Raw genomic sequence first — 25,048 nt, forward strand, 5'->3', positions numbered from 1 at the left:
CACCCACCTCCTCTCCAGCAACCCTCAGTTTGTTTCCTATAGTTAAGAGTCTTTTATGGTTTGTCTCCCTTTCTGATTTTGTCTTATTTTATTTTTCCCTCCCGTCCCCTATGATCCTTGCTCAGTGGCATTCATACTAATCAATAATCAACATTTGTCTATATCCCGTAGGAGATCTTAAATATATGGAAGGCAGATTTCATTTCTATCTTCAAGGAACTGGCCATATAAAGGGAAAATTAGGACAAATGTGACTCCAAATAAGGATACTGTTTCGTCTTAGTTGTGATTTATTTTAACACATCTTCCCATTTATCATTTAACTGCGTTTACAGCAGCTCATTCTGGTGGATAGAACAATGAATACTGTTCCCATTTCAGTTTCTGAAAGAGCACTGTATTGGAACCAATAAATCTAAAAGTTCTGTAGAGTGTATAAAAGGAAAACACTTAGCACCCAGGATAGTGGAGAATAGTAATAGTGATTATGTTTTGCTGCAGGTGGTTTTATTTTGTTTTTTTTTTTGTTTGTTTTTATTTATTTATTTGACAGAGAGAGAGAGAGAGTGAGAGAGGGAACACAAGCAGGGGGAGTGGGAGAGGGAGAAGCAGGCTTCCCGCTGAGGAGGGAACCCGATGCTGGGCTCAATCCCAGGACTCTGGGATCATGACCTGAGCCAAAGGCAGATGCTTAACCAACTGAGCCACCCAAGTGCCCCTATGTAGTTTTGTTTTGTATAGAGAAAATAGGAATCAAGTTCTTAAAGATCTCGGTTCAGAGAAGGATCTTTTATTTTCCGCAAAGATTATTAAGTAATCACAGATAAGAATGAAAGAAGGGGCACATGCTGTAGTTCTGAGTATGGAGAGCTGTACCAAAAACTTTAATTAATAACACAAAGCATATGAAAATTTAGGAGAGATTGCCTTGTGGTATAAGCAGTTCCTTCTGATGAATTACTAATCACTGATTCCCTAATACCAACATTTAATATGATTGATCACTAACTATCTGATTTTTTTTAATAATTTTTTTATGTTAGTCACCGTACAGTACATCATTAGTTTTTGATGTAGTGTTCCATGATTCATTGTTTGCGTATAACACCCAGTGCTCCATGCAATACGTGCCCTCCTTAATACCCATCACTGGGCTAATATGTATCAGTAATTGACACATAATGTTTAATGGAGTTACATTAGATGCTCACCAAGGTCCTTTCTAGCTCTCACATTCTATTAGTTTCTGAAGCATTCTGAATAGTAACATTGGTTTATATACCCCTCATTTTTCCTATCTAAATTCTCTTAGTAACTCCTTCTGGCAGCTTCATCACAACTAGTAAGTCAGAGTGATTGCTTGCAGAAAACTTTCTTGCCATAGCCTCTGACTGTTTTTGTAAATCCTTCCCTTGCCTGGAGTGTCGACCCTCTACCTTTCAGTCTAACCATGGCTTCCTATTTTTCATGCTCTGCTCTTATCTCACCACTTCCTCCAAACTTTCCCAGAGTAAATGACTCTGAGAGCCACTTGGTCTGTATTAAGCTTCATGTTAGGTCTCTAGCTTTATGTGGCAACTTACCATTTATTATCTACATTTATGTACATAGGATATACATATAGCCTCTTGATTGGAAATGATGATAAAGCAAGGACTAAGTCCTATTGAGTCTCCCCTTAGCGTTCATCCAGTTCTGTGTTCTCCCTACAGTTACGATTTTTCCTGTCTAATTGATGTTGTTACTTGAAAGCTAGTTGTTCATATGCATATTTCAGTCAAAGGCCTAAAAGGAATGAGATGCCAGACCTAAGTAATTTCTCTTGGGTCATTTAATTTGCTTGAATGCGCTTTTAAAGAAAAATAGCACTTGCTCCTGGAAAAGGGATCCTTGTTTTCATCTAACCTAGGGCAGCCTACCACACTGAAGATTTTAGAGGCTTTGAGAAGCAGCCTGCTTTGTGTGTTGCCTTGTCCCCACACTCCTAGCACGTAGGCCTGTTAGAAGGAAAGATATATTTGCCTTTGTTTGACAGTCTTTCTGATTTCTGGCCTAGAATAGGTGGAGTCAGAGTTTTATATGTTTGTCTGCTCCAGTGAATCTGTTAGTTTCTAGAAGGAAAAACCCTATATTATACCCTTTTTTAAAAAAATCATCTTTTTACCCTTCTTTCCCATACTCACTTTTTTTCTTGTTAGTATTCTTCTCTCTGCTTCAAATGGATATACTGTTCTCCCAGTAAATTAGTTTTGTAGGGAAATGAATTAGAGTTAAATAATTTAAGAACTGGAAGGAGGTCAAAGGTCATTTTGTTTTTCCATCTGATTGTAGAGATGAAGAGACTGAAGCTCAGGAGTTTTAGTGACTTGTTCCAAATCATAGTGTCAGCAGAGCCAAGACTAAAGTCTGAGTCACCTGACTTGAACATTTGGTTCATGTTTTGTAAGTGAGGGAAATGTTTGGAGACTTTCTGACCATCTGAAATTCTCTGAGTGAGAGAATTCTCCGAATGAGGCCTGAAGAATGAGAGGGTCTCTCTCAGTTCCAGAAATGACTTTTTCCAAGAAGAAATAGGGCCCTAAATTATCAGGGATAGACCACCAGACTATCCAAGGACTTGATTGACTCTGTAACTCTAGAATAAAGGTGAAACCCAGTAAAAATGTAAAATATTTTGTCTTAATAGTAACATATATTTTAGATGCTTTTTGGTTTGCAAATTGTAAGAAATTATCACACAGTTTTCTAATTTAGCATATTTTGGAGTTGATGTTTTGCCATTTGATTCTTTTTCCAAGTTGGTAGCTTTTGAAGTAGAGCGAATTAAAGTTGAAGAAAATAACCCATTGAAGATAATAAAGCATGTCAGAGAACTTGCCGAGCAACTATTCAAAAATGTAAGTAAATATGTTTTAGACAGTCATTAATTTTATTTTATTTTATTTTTTAAAAAGATTTATTTATTTGAGAGAGAAAGAGAGTGGGTGTGTGCGCAAGTTGGGGGAGGGGCAGAGGGAGAGATTCTTTCTGGCAGATTCCCGCTAAGCATGGAGGAGCCCCACTGGGGCCCCCATCCCAGAACCCATGAGATCATGACCTGAGCCAAAATCAAGAGTCAAATGCTTAACCAACTGAGTTACTCAGGCACCTCAGACAGTCATTAATTTTGAAACTATGTAATTATTTTGTTTAAAAAACTAAGAAGTGTCATCTTTCTAGTTGTCTTTTTGCTCTGACTTAAAACCTTTGGGATTATAAATTACAAGATACTACAGTTGGTACTGTGCATCAAAACAGACCTCATTTTTCAAAGTGATTTTCCTGTCAGTCAACTATGTTATGAAAACATCTTAGTCACAGTTTTCCCGTTTGTTTTGTGCCCTCATTGTGATTTTCATTTAGGACCCTGTGTTCTTGAGAGCAAACTGTTCATTTTTAAGACATAAAGATTAGACTCATTGGAGACCAGAACTAGACCTGACCAATGTGTCCGCTTTAGTGTGGTGTAGTGACTGTCAGCTGGATCAGGAAAATTGTTTGAGTTGTATTGTTTTGAGCAGACAGGGAGTAAAAAGCTGAAAGAAAGAGAGCAGGTTGCCAAGTGACCACAGAAACTCAAGGGTAGAAATATTCCTTTTATAGAAGGAATGCAATTAAGTTATAAAGATTGGGATGTGATAAAGTGTGAAATAATCATTTGGATGCCAAGACAGAAGAGAACCTAAGGTGACAGGGAGATTACATGCATGCAGAAAAATGGATTTTGGCTAATGATTGCTAGTCATACTTCCTACCTGTAAAGCTTTTCAGAGTTGAAACTTGTACAAAGAAAAGGAAAGTAAATGGCAAGTATGGTTTCCCAGGGGAAAGTTGAAGGAAGGTGCATTTCAGGAAATATATTTAAGAAGGATTTGGGGTCAGTATTGCAGTATCGTTTAACTTAATTATTCGAATAGGTGGAACTTTTTGGACATTGGGTCATAAGTCAGTGCTTTGTCACATCCATTTGAAATCTGAGACCCAATTGGATAAAAACAGGAATGCTAAGTTGTGTTTGTTTCATGTTATTCAGTTATTTATGAATTTTATTTCTGAAGTTATTTTAAAATTTATCCCTTTGACTAATACCCTACACTCCACATACAACTGTGTCCAATATAATAAATCTATTTCTTGATTAGTGTGCTGACAGTTTTAAAAAAAAGAGTTCTGTCAGAAGGAAAATGTGTGTTCTGTGGTGGTCTTCGGCATTTATGATGGCTGTGTAGAACTACTGTAGAGCATGACCACATGAGAAATTTCTGTTGACGTATTGTAATAATAATAACAAATATTGAGTGTTTAGCACAATGTACCAGGCATGGGATTAAGCATCATCTGTAATCTTCACAACCACAGTGTTAAGATAGGTGTCATTATCCCTATTTTACTGGGGATAATTGGCTCAGGATCATATGGCTATGAAGTGATTGAATCCAGATTTTAAATTCAGAAACTTTCATCTGTCCAGTTCCTAAGCCTATTTTCTTTCCCCGCATTAGGCTGGCTCATCTCTAGCTGGAAAAATAGTGATATTTCCAATGACTGACTTTTATACTTTGTTTTTTATAAAGCACTTTAACATACTTTCTCATTTGATCTTGTAAATGACCATGGGACATAAATAGGGCAGATGTTGATATGTGAGGAAACTGAAGATAGAGGTTTTTTTTCTTGCCCACTAGGAGTGATTTACTGATGGATTTCAGAAAAAATAGCGAAACATCAAATGGGAATCAGTGTTTGAGATTTTGGGACTGATCCCTTGAATAACTGAATGTTTATTTCTTAGATCTTTACAGGACTATTCCAAAACTGTAAAATTTTATAGCCTGTAAGTGACCAGAGCTGGGGTTCTGACACAGGTTTGTCTCTGTTACATGACTGAGTACATAGTGTATGTAAGGGAGTGTGCCAAGCCACTTTGATGCAAAAACAAAGTAATTTCCTTTTTTGCCATCCTAGAACTTAAGTTTTATGTTAGCTTACACTACATACTACGCACTCTACTATATTACATAGTTTACACTAAGCTGACACAAAACTGAAAACTGCAGTAAAATAAATAATAATTATACATTCTTTTTTTTTCTCTTTAAATAGACACTTTATTATATCTACAGGTGATAAAATCCCAGAGCTACTGTTAGGCACATAAATACAGACCCTGCTAAATATTTAATGTTATCGAGCTTGTGCGACTCCAGCATGGTTTTGAGGCCAGTGACCTCAGTGTCTATCTTCCTGTTTGTTTGGGTGACAGCCTGATCTTGCTGGGCATGCAATGACACCATTTCTGTCCTCATTTCCAGCAGCTTCCTTTCATTCAATGAATACAATTCTTTTTTTTTTTTTTTTAAGATTTTATTTATTTATTTGAGAGAGAGAGAATGAGAGACAGAGAGCATGAGAAGGAGGAGGGTCAGAGCGAGAAGCAGGCTCCCCGCCGAGCAGGGAGCCCGATGCGGGACTCGATCCCAGGACTCCAGGATCATGACCTGAGCCGAAGGCAGTCGCTTAACCAACTGAGCCACCCAGGCACCCCCAATGAATACAATTCTTGCACTGTGCTCTTTTCTAGATTGAAGTCTAATTTGATACCTGTTTGGACTTTGATTACTTCATCCATTACTTGTTTTAACTGATGTAGTTTAGGGTTTATTTTCTCATTTTCTGCTCTGAGGGCTGAAAATTCACTCTTCTCCAAAATGATACCTTTTTTCACATTAGCAATCTGCGGCATTATTTGCTGAACAGCGATCTCCTGCTGCATCTTGGTGACCATATCCTTGTAGACAATATCCATGTTGGTGTCCATGATCTTGACCAGTGCAGAGGCAGTGATTCCTGCTTGCTGGGTTGGGAACCCATTTTCTTCGAGTAAACACACTAAGGCATGGGTGTCAAAGTAGAGCTTCTTGTTCCCACAAGAGGTGAAATCTCTCCTTTTGTGCTCCAGATCTCTCCTGTACTCCAGCTGCAGGCTCCCAAGCAGAAGGGCTTAGTTCTGTCCTGGAGGAAGCAAGGGCGGCCACTTGGCTGTGGCACAGGTGGAGGGCGCCGATGGCCCAGGCACCTCCAGACAGTCACCTCCCCACGGGCTTCAGCAGCCTGCCTGGATTTGGAGGGAAGGGATGGAGGGTCCTGGGCATTAGCACTCCCGGTGGGCAAGAGGCCGGCACAGGAAGGGCATGAGCAGCTAAAAATTATAGCTTCTTAAAGGTAAATATAAAACATACATAACATGCACCACACCTATCCTTTAAAAACAACACTTTTAAAGTGATCACCATGAGGAACTGTATTACTAGGTAGGAGACGTAAATCGCCCTTCAAATGTACTCTATATTTTTTAACCCTTATTGGGCTTTTTCCCCCCAGTCTAATTCTATTCCATTTAGTTTAATCAATTCCATTCTTTCAGTATGTATTTATTAAGCATATGCTAGTGCCAGGCATTTTCTAGGTACATGATTCCCCTAATATCCTTCAAAAGAGGATACATGTACACGATGAGTAAGAATTTCAGAATATCCCCATGGATTGTCATCAGACTTTCTGAGATTCCTTCTAGTTGTAAGATTCTAAATTCCACATGGTTCCCAACATTTCTGAAGTGAATACATTACAAAGTTAAAAAGGAGAGCATGATGGTAAAGTTATTTTCTTGGGTTATGCAGGAAGTCTAGGGGAGGGAGGATGGTCTCAATGCAAAGAAAATAATCTAGATGGTTCTATTTTTAACTAGCCAGTTTTTGGTTTTTTTTTAATCACATTCTAAAATTCCCTTTTGGTAAGCAGGAACCAACCATATAATTTGACTGTTTCCTTATTATTGGGTTAGAATTGAGACCTGGTGATTCCACTTAGATGTTTGTAAATACTTTGTTGCAGTAAAGTCTGGTATGTGTACCTAGTCTTTCTGCTTCACTTATCTTTGAAGTACTCATAAATGAACCTTAATTTCTCAGTTTCTTCTCACCACTCCTTTATATTGCTTTTTAATGAGTCAGAATGTGAGGAGACATGAGTAGGATGTTGTTAACCGGGTTTAGGTGCTCTTTTAACTTTCTGGAGCTTCCTAAATAACTAAGGAAAGAATTTGGTGACTTAAGTAGAGGAGGGGAATCATAAGGGGACATGAAGGAGAAGGAAGGGAATAACTCCATTTGAGACAAATTGTGTAAGCGTTGATAAGGTTTATACCATGAAGATTATCAATCATTCATTATACAGCTTTTCTTTCCATTCTCACTGGATAATGCTGGATCTGGATCTGCTCACTTTCGCTTTCAGAATCTTCATGTCTGTATGACAGACAGCACATTTATGTACTTAATGGCTCTATCTCTATGATTCTCCATACACACTTACAAAGGACCACTAACTACACACAAAATGGGAATGTTAAGATAGGCCCAGATAAGAGCTTTATAAAACCTCCATTCGAAGGCATCAAGAAATCAGTTGGACATGTGTTTTACTGTTTTACATAGTACCATTTTTCTAATTTGTTTTGCATCTGCAATAGTACATAAATATTTGCTAGACTGTGTAATTTGTCTGACAGCTTTCTTAAAAGAAAAATGAGAAGACTTGGACTTTCTTAGAGAATAATATGAGATTTCTATTTGTGCTTTAAGAGTATTTCATTGCCCAGGATTGCAGTGAATAGATTTTAAAATCCTAATGGGAGAACAAAGCCCACATACAGGAATAGCCTTTGTAAATCGTATAAGGTCTATAGCGTTTACATTTCTGCATAAAGTTAATTTCACTACCAGGCAAATTTAATCTACACTGTTGATATTTGTACTCTTTGCCAACTGTGAATTAAAGGATTTTGTTGTTGTTATAGGAAGGAAGTAAAATACTGTGATCATCTTTAGCCTTAAAAAATCAAACCATAAACAACTTACTTAGATTATTGTGGTGAAATGAAGCCCCTAACCCAAGCATAAAAATCACACTTCTTCCCTTATCTTAACTGATTTATTTGTTCATTTTTAAGTCAGGTTTAGTATGATACAATTTACATATAGTAAGATTTACCTTTTTTAAATGTTCTCTAGATTTTGACGAATGAAGCTATACAACCATCACTACAATAAGGACATAGAACATTTTTGTCACCCCTCCGAAGTTCCTTAATTTGTTATAATCACTTCCTCCTACCATCTCAAACTTAGTAACTGATCTGTTTTCTGTCTCTGAAGTTTTTGCCTTTTCTGTAGTGTCAGTATGTAGCTTTTGAGTTTGGTTTCTTTCACTTAGCATAATGCATTTCAGATTCCTCTATGTTGCTGCCTGTATCAGTTGTTTACTTCTTTTCATTGGTGAGTAGTATTCCATTGTGTGGATGTATCAAACTTGTATTTCTCTGTTAATGAACTGAAGGGCAATTTTGGCAATTATGAACAAAACCACTGTAAACATTTGCGCTGGTTTTTGTGTGAACATAAATTTTCCTTTTTCTTGGATAAATATTTAGAAGTAGGATGCTGGGATATATGGTATCAAAATATTAACTTTATAAGAAACTGCCAGACTGTTTTCCCAAATGTCTATACCATTTTGTATTACTACCAGCCATATATGAGTTCCATTTGTTCCACATCTTTAACAAAGTTTGGTATCCTCAGTTGTCTTTTTGTTTTGTTTTGTTTTGTTCTTGGGCATCCTCATAGGTGTGTGGTGGTATCTTATGGTTTTAATTTGCATGTCAGCAGGTCAGTGAAAGTATAGGTCTCTTTCCTAGTCACTACATGCTCCCTTGGCACTTGTGAAAAGAGTACTTGTCTTAGAATATAAAGCCTTCATCTTGAATCATAAATTAGAGCAGTGGTTCTCTACAGGAGAAACCCTCCCCTCCAGAAATTTGGCTGTGTCTGGAGACATTTCTGTTTGTCACAGCTGGAGAGGGTGTGCTACTGGCATCTGGTACGTGGAAGCCACGGTAGCTTCTAAACATCTTACAATATACAAGATACACACTACCCCCCCCCCACCCAAACAAAGAATTATCTAGGTCAAAATGTTAATAGTACCATGGCACAGAAACCCTGAATTAGGGCAGCCAGCACATTAGATATTAAAGTCATACATCAAATTTATTTGTATTAAGGATGCAACTTTAATTCAGTTGGGTGATCATTGAAAGTCCTGTGAGGATGGAAAATTGAGAATGTTTCCTTCCATCAATATTGTATTCATAGCTAAGCAACCCTAAAAAGTCCAGTTACATTTTGTCAGTGTTTAATGACTTAGTCCAGTGATAGTATTGATTTCAGCTATATTTGTAAGGATTTGTATAACTTGCTATCCCATACAGCCCTATGAATAATTGGTGCACATTAAATAATTATTAAATAACCTAAATTAATATGGGAAATTTTGCAGCTGCTAACAAGGTCACATCGATTTGTCATTCACTGCTGAGACCCAACATGTAGGAAGAAATTTTTTTCCCCAATGTTGCCTACTTTGGATTTCCAGTAGGGTTTGGGGCTTTTGTTTTATTTTGTTTGCTTTGCTTTTATTTGAAGTGCATTCTCAGCCTTATTTTCCGTAAGCCCTAGGCATATTCTCATTTGGCTTGCCAAAAAAAAAAAAAGAAAGAAAGAAAAGAAAAATCCATGTTTCCAGACCAGATGGTATGTGTGTCATTTTTTCAAGTCTGAGAAATTCACTGTACTTCCCAGTACTATCATATATTCTCAAAGCAGGATTACAGAGCCCATTTCTTGAAAATCATTATCTAATTGTAAAATTCCCTCTAAACAATAGTGCATTTTGCTGGCTTTTTTGGGCAGTTTATCTTGGTTGCCTTGGACAAAATTGTTACCGTGTTCTCTATAAGTGTTTAGTTGCCTGAATTCTTTGTTAGTAATTTATAATTGCATTTCTCTACAATCAAAGATGAAAATTTGGCAGCTTCTTTATTCTATTGAAAATAATTAATTTCCTTGTTTCTACAAGGATGTTCAACAACAAAATTGGGCTGCAGTTTTTAATGAGCTCAGTAATCTTCAAGGGACTTGCCCAAATGCAGTTGAAGTTCCAAGTAAGAGCAGATGTTTCTAAGAATATGCAGAGTTCACTGAGCCTTAAACTTCTCATTTCTTGTCTTCTCAAAAGTCATTATGTGAGTGATTAACATAACATAATAAAAAAAAAAAAGTCATTATGTGACCAAGTTGGGTGTAAGGTAGCAAATGTGTTTCTTTATATTTACCACACTGCCCGTTAGAGGGCAGCAATGTACAGACACAGTGGCCAGAAAACCAAATACTTGTGTTTCAGGGGCATGAGCCCTTTTTGCATCTTCTAAACACAACTGAATATAATTTAGTAACTATCCCATAATCTGAATTTTTATGAGGAATATCTATACAGCTACAGGATAGCCTCATTTTGAACTTTGTTTTAAAGTGATTAAAAAATGCTTTTTAGTCTTAATTGTGTATAGATTTGGTTTATAATATTTCAAATGGCTTATGAGAAGAAAAACACTATTAATGACTAATAGCAATATCTTTTCTTTAATAAGTGATTTCTGTTTTAAGCCTTACTGACTACAATTATTATTGTTGTTAAAATGTAAGTAGCTGGTGATATGATGGGATTCCTGGGAGAACAATATAGTTTAAGTTTTAGAGGCATGGTGTCATACCATAATATATGCAGTGAATAAATATTTTTTTCAAATGAATGTACTCTAAATTTTTGGAAAACAGCTTTCATATTTATTCTGGGGAATAAATATGTGTGTATGTGAGTGTTCTAAAAGCCTTCCTATAACAACTCATTTTGGCCTCACAAGAACCTTATGAAGTAGGTACTGTCGTATTATCTAGATTACAGATGAGGAAACTAAAACACAAGTGGTGAGTGAATGGACACAGTACCAGGTCACATGACTAGTAAGTGGCTGAGCTGGAATTGGACCCAGAGGTCTGACATCAGAGACCAGGCACTAAAATACTTTGTTGTACTACTCTCTCATTGAATTGTCTAACCTCTCCCTCTGAAGTGTAGTGCCACCTGTCTCACTTTCTTACACAGAGTCCTGTTTGGGGGCTCTTCACTCCATTAGCCTTTTTAATCTTTCACTGGTACCAATTGCCATACTATATTAATTATTATAGGCTTATATAAGTTTTGATATCTGGGAAGTGTGACTTTTCCACTTACTCTTCTTGAGAATTATCTTGACTATTTTGGGATCTTTATTCTTCCTTATAAAGTTTAGGTGAACTTAGCACATTGCAGGATTTTGACTAGAAATAATATGTGTATCCTTATTTTTCTAAATGACCTTAAGTCATTCTTGGAACAGTATAAAAGAATATACAGTAAGAGAGTTAGATAAGATATAGTTAGAAAGGATACTAGCATCACTAGGATTCATTTTCTACTTTTATTTTTCCATGTTTTAAAATTTGTTACAATAAATATTATTTACATCATGGAAAATAAGTTGAAAATTTTAATTCTTATTACAAAGAAAATAAATGTAAATAGAAGCAGGAGTAATGAAGAATGTACTTTAAATGATTCTGATCCAGACCTCAAAATCCACATGAATTACCTTTCCAGCCTGAAAAAAAAATCTGCCAATGGGTTTTAGAAAATTGATATTTGTAACTTTGAGAAGGTATCTTAGACATTGTGCCTAAAGAACAGAGAAAAACAAACATACTACTTTTGAAAAGGACAGTTTCAGAAACTATAGAGAAGTGATACTGGTGTTAATCCAGGCATAATTTTAGAGGAGTTTTTTCAGCATATAGTTTAGAAAGTGGTGATCATGAAGACTTGGAGAGAAATTTATTTATTTATTGTCCCCTGCCTTTGCTAAAGATGCAAAGGAAAAATACAAAGTAATAAGGGTTACTTTGGCAAGAACAAGTTTTATATCTGACTTCACCCTCTCAGGAATCTTGTTAAGAGAAGCATAAGTATATCTCTTAGGCAAAGTTATTTACCCAGTATCACGTAATGAGTAGAACAAAAACTAGAACCCAGGCTTTTTTACACTTAAAAGAGTATTAATTCCATTGTGTTGCTGAGATATGCTGCCTATATCATCTTCCATGACCCAGCTGTTTATCTGGGTCTGGCCAAATAACCATAAAGAATTGTGGGGAACAGCTCTCATAGATGATGACGATGTCCATTTTAACTGTCTGAAGAACATATACAGTAGTACTGAGCTTAATCTACAACATGAATAATAGGTTCAGGGGGAAAGGGGAATTTTCTGGTTGCAAAGGATAATGGTGGTAAAGCAGCCTTCCCTGTAGAATGTTATTGAAGGATGGATTCCATTCTGCCTGTAGTATTTGAAATATAATCCTACTTAACTAGGTGACTAGATAAAAATTTATGCCAGCCTTAAGGGTCTATGAAAATATTAACTGACACATTTAATTCAATTACTGCCAGCCTAACATGTGTTCAACATTGTGTCCCACTCATTAGGAAATAGTTTAGGGTGCCTGCTATGTGCCAGGCAGCTTCTGGGTGCAACAGATATATAGCAGAGGACAAAAAATATTTTTTTGATTGACTGAAATGTTGGCCCTCATGGAGCTTCATTTTAGTAAGAGAAGGGTAGACAATAAACGAGTTAAATAGAATTTATAATATGTGAGAAGGTGATAAGTTCTAAGGAGAAAAATATAGTAAGAGGAATAGGGAGTGTGTTAGGGGGTATAATTTTAGATAGGGTGGCCAAGAAAGGTGGCATTTGAGCTAAGAAATGCAGAGAGGGATAGAGGATGCTGTTCAAATTGTAGGGAGATAGGCAGAAGGAACAGTTAAGTGCAAAGGCCTTGAGGTGGGAACAAGAAGGCCTATGTGGCTAGAGCAGAATGAAGGAAACAGTAGCAGGACACAGTCCTGTAGGAAAGCCAGATTTTGTAGGGTCTTGTAAATTATATTAGGAACTTTGGATTTTACTCTCAGTGAGATGAAGAGCCATTTGAATGAATATAGTTAGGTGATGGTTTGACATACTTTTAACTAGATCACTCTGTCTGCAGTGTTAAGAATAGAGTAAGGGAAGGAGCGAGGGTGGAAGCAAAGAGACCAGTCAGGAGACTATTCTTCTGTGGTAATTTAGAGATGTTGGCTTGAACCACAGTGTTGATGTAAAGTGGTCAGATTATGGACATATTTGAAAGGCAAAATCCAAAAGGTTTGCAGAGGAATGGATAATTGGGTTTTAGAGGAAGGCATTAAGATGACTAAGCTTTTCACCTGAGTAGAAAAATAAATATGGCATTTACTGAAGTGAGGAAGGTATAGAAAACAGATTTGGAAGAGATGAAGAGTAAGTGCTCCATTTTGGACATATATTTAAGATGTTATTTTAAATCCAAATGGAAATACTATGTGTGGACAGTTGAATATATGGGTATGGCATTCAGGAGAAAGCTCAGTGGGGGATAAAAATTTATGAATTCTTGGTGTTTCTATGGTTTAAATATTGAGAATGGAAGCCGTCACCAAGGAAATAAGTATAAATAGAAAAGAGGCCCAAACTCTGAGTCCTGGGGTTTTCACATAATTAAGAGATAAGGAAGATGAAAAGTAGACAAAGATGTAGCAAGAAGACCTAGAAACCAAGTGAAGAAAGCCTTCATGGAGAAGGAGTAAGAGTGATAAGCTATATTAGATGCTGCTGATAGATCACGTAAGAAGTAAGATTCTGGTACTCTGTTTTATGGCATGTGTAATCACTCATCTGTCTGATTTCAGTTTGTGGTCCTCTGAGCTCCCACTCTCTGCCTGGCAATCTGCCATTGTTATTTTAACTTTTGACTCATTTTACCTGTTTGATGTTGCAGGAGAATCCCAACCCTCATATGGCATTCCAGAAAGTTCCACGCCCGACAGAAGGCTCCCACTTGCGAGTTCATATTCTTCCTTTCCCAAAGATTAATGAAACTCGGGTACAGGAATTAATACAGGAAAATCTTGCTAAGAACCAGAACGCACCTCCTGCTTCACGGGTGGAAAAGAAATGTGTTGTGCCAGCAGGTCCACCTGTTGGTATGTATTTGTCTGTTCTTTTGTTTTAAAAGTAAACCTCTCATCAAGATATAAGACACAAAAATGAAAGTGTACCACTTGACAAATTTTTACAAAGTAAACAAACTTGCATAACCAGAATTGGAGCATTGTTAGCACTCAAAACACTGTTCCATTCACTGTCTCTCACAAATGGTAACCATTAACCTATCTGCTACCACTACAGTATCTTTTCTTTTTAAAAAACAGCTATATTAAGATAGAAGTCACACACAATAAAGCTCACTCTTTAAAGTGCACAATTCAATCGTTTTTAGTATATCCCAGAGTTGTGCACCCATTTTCACTATCTAATTTCAGAATATTTTCATTATGCCAAGTAGAAATACCCATACCTAGTAGCAGTACTCCCATTTTCCCCCAAAACTACTCCTTCCCTAGCATGAGGCAATAATCTACTTTCTATCTTTATAGATTTTTACCTATCTTAACATTTTATATACATGGAGTTGTACAGTATGATCTTTTGTAACTGGCTTCTTTCATTTAGCATAATATTTTCTTTCCTTTTTTTTTTTTGCTTAAAATTTTTATTATTTATTTTTATTTAAATTCAATTAATTCACATATAAATGTATTATTAGTTTCAGACATAGAGGTCAGCGATTCATTAGTCTTATATAATACCCAGTGCTCATTACATCACGTGCCCTCCTTAATGTCTATCATCCAGTTACCCCATCCCCCACCTCCCCTTTCCTCCAGCAACCCTCATTTTGTTTCTTATGCTTAAGAGTCTCCTATGGTTTGTCTCCCTCTCTGATTTCATCTTGTTTTATTTTTTCCTCTCTTCCCCTATGATCCTCTGTTTTGTTTCTTAAATTCTACATATGAGTGAGATCGTATGATAATTGTCTTTCTCTGATTAACTTATTTCCCTTAGCATAATACCCTCTAGTTCCATCCAAATCATTGCAGATGGGAAGATTTCATTTTTTTCATGGCTAAGTAGTATTCCGTTGTATATGTATATACCACATACTCTTTATCCATTCATCTGTCAGTGGACATCTGGGCTCTTTCCATAGTTTGTCTGTTGTGGATATTGCTGCTATAAACATTGAGATGCAGGTGCCCCCTCAAATCACTACATTTGTATCTTTGCAGTAAATACCCAGTAAGTGCAATTGCTGGGTCATAGGGTAGCTATGAGGAACCTCCATACTGTTTTCCAGAGTGGCTGCACCAGCTTGCATTCCCACCAACAGTGTAAGACGGTTCCCCTTTGTCCACATCCTTGCCAACATCTGTCATTTCCTGACTTGTTAATTTTAACCATTCTGACTGGTGTGAGGTGGTATCTCATTGTCATTTTGATTTGTATTTCCCTGATGATGAGTGATATTGAGCATTTTTTTCATGTGTCTGTTGGCCATTTAGATGTCTTCTTTAGAGAAATGTCTGTTCATGTCTCCTGCCCATTTCTTGATTGGATTATTTATTCTTTGGGTGTTGAGTTTGATAAATTCTCTATAGATTTTGGATACTGGCCCCTTATCTGATATGTCATTTGCAAATATTCTCTCCCATTCTGTGAGTTGTCTTTTGGTTTTGTTGACTGTTTCCTTTGCTGTGCAAAAGCTTTTTATTTTTTATTTTATTTTTTTAAAAGATTTTATTTATTTATTCATGAGAGACAGAGAGAGAGAGGCAGAGGGAGAAGCAGGCTCCCAAGGAGCAGGGAGCCCGATGCGGGACTGGATCCCAGGACCCTGGGATCATGACCTGAGCCGAAGGCAGACGCTTAACCATCTGAGCCACCCAGGCGCCCTGCAAAAGCTTTTTATCTTGATGAAGTCCCAATAGTTCATTTTTGTCTTTGTTTCCCTTGCCTTTGGAGATGTGTCTAGCAAGAAGTCATTGCGGCTGAGGTCACAGAGGTTGCTGCCTGTGTTCTCCTCTAGGCTTTTGATAGATTCCTGTCTCACTTTTAGGTCTTTCATCCCTTTTGAGTCTATTTTGATGTATGGTATAAGGAAATGGTCCAGTTTCATCCTTCTGCATGTGGCTGTACAATTTTCCCAACACCCATTTGTTGAAGAGACTTTTGTCCATTGGATATTCTTTCCTGCTTTGTCGAAAATTAGTTGACCATAGAGTTGAGGGTCCATTTCTGGGGTCTCTATTCTGTTTCATTGATCTCTGTGTCTGTTTTTATGCTAATACCATACTGTCTTGATGATTATAGCTTTGTAATAGAGCTTGAAGTCTGGAATTGTGATGCCTCCAGCTTTGGTTTTCTTTCTCAAATTTCTTTGGCTATTTGGGGTCTTCTCTGGTTCCATACAAATTTTAAGATTATTTGTTTCATTTCTTTGAAAAAAGTTGATGGTATTTTGATAGGGATTGCATTAAATGTGTAGATTGCTCTAGGTAGCATAGACTTTTTTTTAAGTTTTGATTTTTTTTTAAGATTTTATTTATTTATTTGACAGAGAGAGAGAATGCACAAGCAAGGGGAGTGACAGGCAGAGGCAGAGGGAGAAACAGACTCCCCACTGAGCAGGGAGCCTGATGCGGGACTCAATCCCAGGACCGCAGGATCATGACCTGAGACGAAGGCAGCCACTTAACTGACTGAACCACCCAGGCATCCCGGTAGCATAGACATTTTAACAACATTTGTTCTTCCAATCCATGAGAATGGAACGTATTTCCATTTCTTTGTGTCTTCCTCAATTTCTTTCATGAGTGTTCTATAGTTTTCTGAATACAAATCCTTTGCCTCTTTGGTTAGGTTTATTCCTAGGTATCTTAGGTTTTGGGTGCAATTATAAATGGGATCAACTCCTTAATTTCTCTTTCTTCTGTCTCATTGTTAGTGTACAGAAATGCAACTGACTTCTGGGCATTGATTTTATATCCTGCCACTTAGCTGAATTCCTATGTGAGTTCTAGCAGTTTTGGGGTGGTGTCTTTTGGGTTTTCCACATAGAGCATCATGTCATCTGTAGAGAATGCGAGTTTGACTTCTTTTTTGCCAATTTGGATTCCTTTTATTTCTTTTTGTTGTCTGATTGCTGAGGCTAGGACTTCTAGCAGTGGTCAAAGTGGACATCCCTGCTGTGTTCCTGACCTTAGGGGAAAAACTCTCAGTTTTTCCCCATTGAGGATGATATTCACTGTGGGCCTTTCCTATATGGCTTTTATGATATTGAGATATGTTCCCTCTACCCCTACACTGTGAAGAATTTTAATCAAGATGCTTTTTCTGCATCTGTTGAGAGGATCATATGGTTCTTGTCCTTTCTTTTATTAATGTAGTGTATCACATTGATTTGCAGATGTTGAACCACCTTTGCAACCCAGGAATAAATCCCACTTGGTTGTGGTGAATAATCCTTTTAATGTACTGTTGGATCCTATTGGTTAGTATCTTGGTGAGAATTTTTGCATCCATACTCATCGGGGTTATTGGTCTGTAATTCTCCTTTTTGGTGGGGTCTTTCTCTGGCTCTGGGATCAAGATAATGCTGGCCTCATTCCTTCCATTTTTATTTTTTGAAACAGCTTCAAAAGAATAGGTATTAATTCTTCTTTAAATGTTTGGTAGAATTCCCCTGGGAAGCCATCTGGCCCTGGACTCTTGTTTGTTGGGAGATTTTTGATTACTGCTTCAATTTCCTTGCTGGTTATAGGTCTGTTCAGATTTTCTATTTCTTCGTGTTTCAGTTTTGGTAGTTATACATCTCTAGGAATGTATCCATTTCTTCCAGATTTAGTTGCTCATAATGTGTTCTTATAATTGTTGGTATTTCTTCAGTGTTGGTTGTTATCTCTCCTCTTTCATTCATGATTTTATTTATTTGGGTCCTTCCTCTATTCTTTTTGATAAGTCTGGCCATAGGTTTATCAATCTTATTCTTTCAAAGAACCAGCTCCTAGTTTCGTTGATCTCTTCTCCTGTTCTTTTGGTTTCTATTTCATTGATTTCTGCTCTAATCTTTATTAACTCTCTTCTCCTGCTGGGTGTAGGCTTTATTTGCAGTCTTTCTCCATCTCCTTTAGGTGTAAGGTTGGGTTGTGTATTTGAGACCTTTCTTGTTTCTTGAGAAAGGTGTGTATTGCTATATACTTCCCTCTTAGGACTGCCTTTGCTGCATCCCAAAGATTTTGAACACTTGTGTTTTCATTTTCATTTGTTTCCATGAATTTTTAAAATTCCTCTTTAATTTCCTGGTTGACCCATTCATTCTTTAGTAGAATGCTCTTTAGCCTCCATGTATTTGAGTTCTTTCCAAATTTCCTCTTGTGATTGAGTTCCAGTTTCAAAACATTGTGGTCCAGGGCGCCTGGGTGGCTCAGTTGGTTAAGCGACTGCCTTCGGCTCAGGTCATGATCCTGGAGTCCTGGGATCGAGTCCCGCGTCAGGCTCCCTGCTCAACAGGGAATCTGCTTCTCCCCCTGACCCTCCCCACTCTCATGCTCTATCTCATTCTCTCTCTCAAATAAATAAATAAAATCTTTAAAAAAAAAAAAATTTAAAAAAAAAAACATTGTGGTCTGAAAATACACAGGGAATGATCCCAATCTTTTGGTACCAGTTGAGACCTGATTTGTGACCCAGTATGTGATCTGTTCTGAAGAATGTTCCATGTGCACTTGAGAAGAATGTGTATTCTGTTGCTTTAGGATAAAATGCTCTGAATATATCTCTGAAGTCCATCTGGTCCAGTATGTCATTCAAAGCCCTTGTTTCCATGGTGATCTTCTACTTTGATGATCTGTCAATTGCAGTGAGTGGGGTGTTAAAGTCCCCTACTATTATTGTATTATTATCAGTGTATTTCTTTGATTTTGTTATTAATTGGCTTATATAATTGGCTGCTCCCATGTTAGGAGCATAAATACTACAATTTTTAGATCTTGTTGGATAGACACTTTAATTATGATATAGTGTCCTTCCTTATCTCTTATTAGTCTTTGGTTTAAAATCTAATTTGTCTGATATAAGGATTGCCACCCTAGCTTTCTTTTGATGTCCATTAGCATGATAAATGGTTTTCCACCCCCATACTTTCCATCTGGAGGTGTCTTTGAGTCTAAAATGTGTCTCTTGCAGACAGCATATCAATGGGTTTTGCTTTTTTATCCAGTCTGATAGCCTGTGTCTTTTGATTGGGGCATTTAGCCCATTTACATTCGGGGTAACTATTTGAAAGATAAGAATTTAGTGCCATTGTATTACCTGTAAAGTCACTGTTTCTGTATATTGTCTGTGTTCCTTTCTGGTCTATGTTACTTTGGGGCTCTCTCTCTGCTTAAAGCTCCCTTTTAAATATTTCTTGCAGGGCTGGTTTAGTAATCACAAATTCTTTTAGTTGCTGTTTGTTCTCGAAGCTTTTTAAAAAAAATTTTTTTTTTTTTTAAGATTTTATTTATTTGTGAGAGAGAGAATGAGAGACAGAGAGCATGAGAGGGAGGAGGGTCAGAGGGAGAAGCAGACTCCCTGCTGAGCAGGGAGCCTGATGTGGGACTCGATCCCGGGACTCCAGGATCATGACCTGAGCCGAAGGCAGTCGCTTAACCAACTGAGCCACCCAGGTGCCCCATGTTCTGGAAGCTTTTTATCTCTACTATTTTGAATGACATCCTAGCTGGATAAAGTATTCTTGGCTGCATATTCTTCCCATGTAGCACCCTGAATATATCATGCCAGTCCTTTCTTGCCTACCAGGTCTCTGTGAATAGCTCTGCTGCCAGTCTAATGTTTCTACTCTTGTAAGTTATGGACCTCTTGTCCCCAGCTGCTTTCAGGATTTTTTCTTTCTCTCTGAGATTTGCAAGTTTCACTATAATATGTCAGGGTGTTGACCTATTTTTATTATTTTGAAGGGGTTCTCTGTGCCTCTTGGACTTGAATGCCTGTTTCCTTCCCCAGATTAGGGAAGTTCTCTGCTATAATTTGCTCCAGTATACCTTCTGCCTGCCCCCACCCCTCTCTCTTTCCTCTTCTTCTGGGATCCCAGTTATTCTAATGGTGTTTCACTTCATGGTATCACTTATCTCTCGAATTCTCCCCTCGTGATCCAGTAGTTGTTTATCCCTCTTTTTCTCAACTTCTTTATTTTCCATCATTTTGTCTTTTATATCACTAATTCTCTTTTGCCTCATTTATCCTAGCAGTTAGAGACTCCATTTTTTATTAATAGCTTTTTTGATTTTGACTTGATTAGATTTTAGTTCTTTTATTACTCCAGAAAGGAATTCTCTTGTGTCTTCTATGCTATTTCAAGCCCAGGTAGTATCTTTATAATCGTTATTCTGAACTCTAGTCTGACATCTTACTTATGTCCATACTGATTAGGTCTCTGGCAGTCAGTACTGCCTCTTGTTCTTTTTTTTTTTTTTTTTTTAAAGATTTTATTTATTTATTTGAGAGAGAGAGAATGAGAGAGAGCACATGAGAGAGGGGAGGGTCAGAGGGAGAAGCAGACTCCCTGCCGAGCAGGGAGGCCGATGCGGGACTCGATCCAGGGACTCCAGGATCATGACCTGAGCCGAAGGCAGTCGCTTAACCAACTGAGCCACCCAGGCGCCCTCTTGTTCTCTTTTTTGAGGTGAGTTTTTCTGTCTTGTGATTCTGTCCAGAGAAGAATAGATGAACAAGAGAACAAAATACTAAAATGGTAACAATAACCCCAGAGAAATGTACACTATACAAATCAGAAGAGAACTGAAACCAAAAAATAAAAAAGAATTTAAAAAAAAGGGAATACAATCAGACAGTTGAACAGAACAGAGCAATACACTGGATCCTGTGTGTATTTTGGTCTGTTTGTTAGAAAACTAAATCCCCAAATTGTAAAGAAAGAAAAACTTACATATGTACAAAAATAAAATTAAATACAATTAATGGGTAGAATGTAACTGTAAAAATGAAAATTAAAAGACAAAAAACAAAAAAGAAGTAATATAAACAGGTGAACAGAACAGAGCAATACAGGATATCCTGAGTATATTTTGGTCAGTTTGTTAGAAGAAACTACATCTCAAAATTGTAAAAAAAGAAAAACTTATATATATACAAAAATAAAATTAAGTACATTGAAAGGATAAAATATAACTGTAAAGACAAATTAAAAAAGACTTTCACAAAAAAAAGAAAAGGAAAGAAAAAAAAAGAGAGAACATGATCAGACAGGTGATCAGACAGATTCTGGGTGTATTTTGGTCTGTGAGAAGAAACTGCATTCCAAAATGGCAAAGAAAAAAAAATACATATATGTATATATATGAAATTAATTATATATATGAGATAGTATATATTATATATAATATATATATGAGACATGATATATAATATATATGAACATATATATGAAAGTAAATACAATGAAAGGATAGAATGTAACTGTAAAATTGAAATTTTTAAATTTTTTTTTAAAAGTTGATAAAATAAGACATTGGTTGAAAAAGGAGAGAAAAAAATTAAAATTGAGGGTGCCTGGGTGGCTCAGATGGTTGGGCGTCTGCCTTCGGCTCAGGTCATGATCTCAGGGTCCTGGGATCGAGTCCCGCATCGGGCTCCCTGCTCCTTGGGAGCCTGCTTCTCCCTCTGCCTCTCTCTGTCTCTAATGAATAAATAAATAAAATCTTTAAAAAAAAAAAATTAAAATTGAAAGACTAAAGAGGGTCGCCTGGTTGACTGACTAGTCATTAGGCGTATGCCTTTGGCTTGGGTCATGGTCCCAGGTCCTGGGATCGAGCCCCACATTGGGCTCCCTGCTCTGCGGGAAGCCTGCTTCTCCCTCTCCCACTCCCTCTGCTTGTGTTTCCTCTCTCACTGTGTCTCTGTCAAATAAATAAATAAAATCTTTTTTAAAAAATGAAAGACTAAAGAATCGTGGGGAAAAAACCATGAATTCTTATACTATTTTCCCCTAGTTCTAGAGTTTTACAGTTCTTTATGATTGGTAAACTTTGTCTTAGCTGGATGTTCTTGTGGATCTTCTTGCGGAGGGGCATGTTGTGTTGATTCTCAAGCATCTTTGTCCCTGGTGGAATTGCACTGCCCTTGCTAGGGGGCCAGGCTAAGTAAGGGGATCTGATTGCTCTGTGTGACTTTTGTTCCCTGAAGGCATTCTGTGCCACTTTAGAAGATGAGAATGAAAATGGTGACCTCCTAATCTCCAGCCCTGGAGCTGAAAGCTCAGGGCCCCACTCCTCAGTGCCCTCAGGGAAAAGTAGGCAATCACTCCTGTCTCCCTGGTCTCCATCTGCACTCATGCTCACCCAGTCTGTAACCTTGTGTTTCTGTCTCAGGCACATGACCCCGTTTTGTGTCTCCAAACCCTGTAGACTCCTGCAGTGTGCACCTGTGTTGCTCCTCCCAGAGGAAGAAACGGGGTCTTAGTGTGGTTCTGCCGCTCTCTGGGCCCCTGCTCAGAGAGGTGTTGCCCAACCATGCCATGGTTCGTCATATATGGCAACCCTGAGCTGAGAGCCCACTCCTGGGCTCGCTGATTGCTGCCGGTTTCCGCGCTCCGATGCCTGGGAACTCTGACACACTCAGGCACTCCCAGTCTTCCTGTGATCCTGGGGATGCTGAGACCACACTGTCCCACCAAGGATTACGTCCCACTTCTGTATCACTTTCTGGTGCCAGCTTATAGAGGCTCCCTCCCCCGCCACAGCTTATCTTCCCTTATCAGAGAACATAATTTGCAAATATTTTTTCCTGTTTTATGGGTTGTCTTTACTGATTTTTATCTCTTCTTCCTTCTTCAGCTATTGAGGGAGATGTGTTCAAGTCTCCTGTGATAATAATAGAATTGCCTATTTTTCTTCATATATTTTGAAGATGATTTATTGGATGCAAATATGTTTATAAATGTTGTAGCATCCCAGTGATTGATCTTTTTATCATTATGAAATATTCATCTTTGTCTCTAGTAATGCTTCTTGCCTTAAAATATACTTAGATGTTTATATAGCTATGCCAGATTTCCTTTGCTTAGTGTTGGTATGGTTTATCTTTTTTTATCCTTTTATTTTCAAACTTTCTAGGGCCTTATACTTTATGAATGCCTCTTGTAAACAGCATGTGGTGGGGTTTTTTTTAACCAGTCTCTTACTATACTTATTATGTTATTTAATAATATTATTAATATTTACATAAATATAATTACTGGTATATTAATGGCTTTAATGTTATTTACTGGGTTGTTTCTTCTATTTAATCTTCCTGTTTTATGTTCCCCCTGCTTTCTTGCTTTCTTTTAGATTAATAAACTATTTTTCTTATTCCATAATTTATCTCTGTTAACTTGTTTATACATTTGTTTGTTGTTCTTTTAGTGGTTTACCTAGGGGCCATAGCACACATCTACTTTTGCCAGTTTAGCTTTCACCAGAAACTTTGCAGGTCAGCCTAGCCATCTGCCAGAATCAAGCCTGGATTCTCAGCCTCCTGTCTATACCCAATATTGGAAAATCTCCTAGGTAAAGTAGATGTGTGTGTTAACTCACCTCTCTAGCTTCTTTTCTCTTCTCTGGAATTTTAGGTCCTCCAGTCCTTGTGCTTCTATAGCAATCTGATATATTTAAGTAGATCAATTTGCATTTTATCTGACTTTTGTAATTATTCCTGGTAGGAATTTTAGTTTGCTACAAACTGCTCCATCATACCTAGAAGTAAGTGTGATTTTATTATCAATGGATAACAGTATAGTCATTGTATATTTACATAGTAATGTTAATTTGCCATTATTTTCCAAAGAATTAATAGCTTTTTCTTAAATGTTGATTGGACTTTCACATAGAAAAGAGGATGAAGAAGGTAGACATGTTAGGGTAAATAGTTATCTTTTGACAGAGTTAGGTAATTTTAATATTCATAAGCTAGTTGAGTACTTTCTTTAAATACCCACATGAACAGATGAGAAGTTTGTTTAAAATTTAATTTGCTTGAATTGTCACCTTAATTGTCTCAGTATTATCTTTGTATAATCTCTTTACTTTCCTTATTTTCAATCCACATTGAATTCTTTCTTTAGATATGTGTAGAGTATCTCACTATAATCAGTGAGAGAGATACACATGACTCAGTATTTAGCCCTGCGTGTAAAACCTGAATGAATGAATGAATGAATGAGTGAATGAATGAATACAGGAGGCTCTGTCCAACTTTCTGGTTCATTTGGGTTGATCAGAATCAGGATTTTCTTTGTACTAAAATTAAAAGGTATGAATGTTTCATTTTACATGATACTCATTTAATATGAGTGTAAAATTGCTCTGTCACCTTATGAGGCATTCACATTTTGAGAGGTTAATTAGTTCCCACCCATTCCTCAGAGGAGCCAGAGTAATGGTGATTGACTGGAACTAGCATTGGAAAGCTAAAGCCTTAGAAAGGAGGCCCTGGGAAGTCAAGTACTCATAAGCCAGAGTTGTCATCAGATGTTAGAAAGTATTAGAATGCCACAGCTGGGCATTTGGCCAATCTGAAGTATCAGTAACTCTAAGTGAAGAATTTTCTTCTGGGAGTGAACTAAGTCGTAGTCTCAAATAATTCTCAAATAAGTAAACAGACTTAACTACCAGAAAATGTGGGTTGTTTTTTTTTAACTGCTTGCCCTAAAGAAAATTTAAAATACTGCTGAAGAGATTTTAGAATTAAAAGTTTATAAACACAGGGCGCCTGAGTGGCTCAGTTGGTTAAGCGACTGCCTTCGGCTCAGGTCATGATCCTGGAGTCCCGGGATCGAGTCCCGCATCGGGCTCCCTGCTCGGCGGGGAGCCTGCTTCTCCCTCTGACCCTCCCCCCTCTCATGTGCTCTCTCTCTCTCATTCTCTCTGTCTCAAATAAATAAATAAAATCTTTAAAAAAAAAAGTTTATAAACACAGGTTAAAGATGTTGCTCAATAAAATATGTGGGATTATTTGGAGACTCTAAGAAGTTTCCTA

The 25,048-nt window shown here is 37.3% G+C and overlaps 1 protein-coding gene across 4 annotated transcripts in view; it reads left to right on the forward strand.

Annotated features, from left to right (window-relative positions):
• Positions 1-25,048, forward strand: part of SBF2 (SET binding factor 2) — a 466,008-nt gene that overhangs the window by 268,284 nt on the left and 172,676 nt on the right. For all 4 annotated transcript variants that reach the window (XM_034995316.1, XM_034995317.1, XM_034995318.1 and 1 more), the window contains 2 exons: positions 2,799-2,897; positions 13,893-14,097. In XM_034995316.1, coding sequence (XP_034851207.1) covers positions 2,799-2,897; positions 13,893-14,097 — 304 coding nt within the window. The remainder of the gene's footprint in view (positions 1-2,798; positions 2,898-13,892; positions 14,098-25,048) is intronic.

Source organism: Mirounga leonina, unplaced genomic scaffold, assembly GCF_011800145.1.
Source record: "Mirounga leonina isolate KUSES-001 unplaced genomic scaffold, KU_Mleo_1.0 Mir_92, whole genome shotgun sequence".
Lineage (NCBI taxonomy): Eukaryota > Metazoa > Chordata > Mammalia > Carnivora > Phocidae > Mirounga > Mirounga leonina.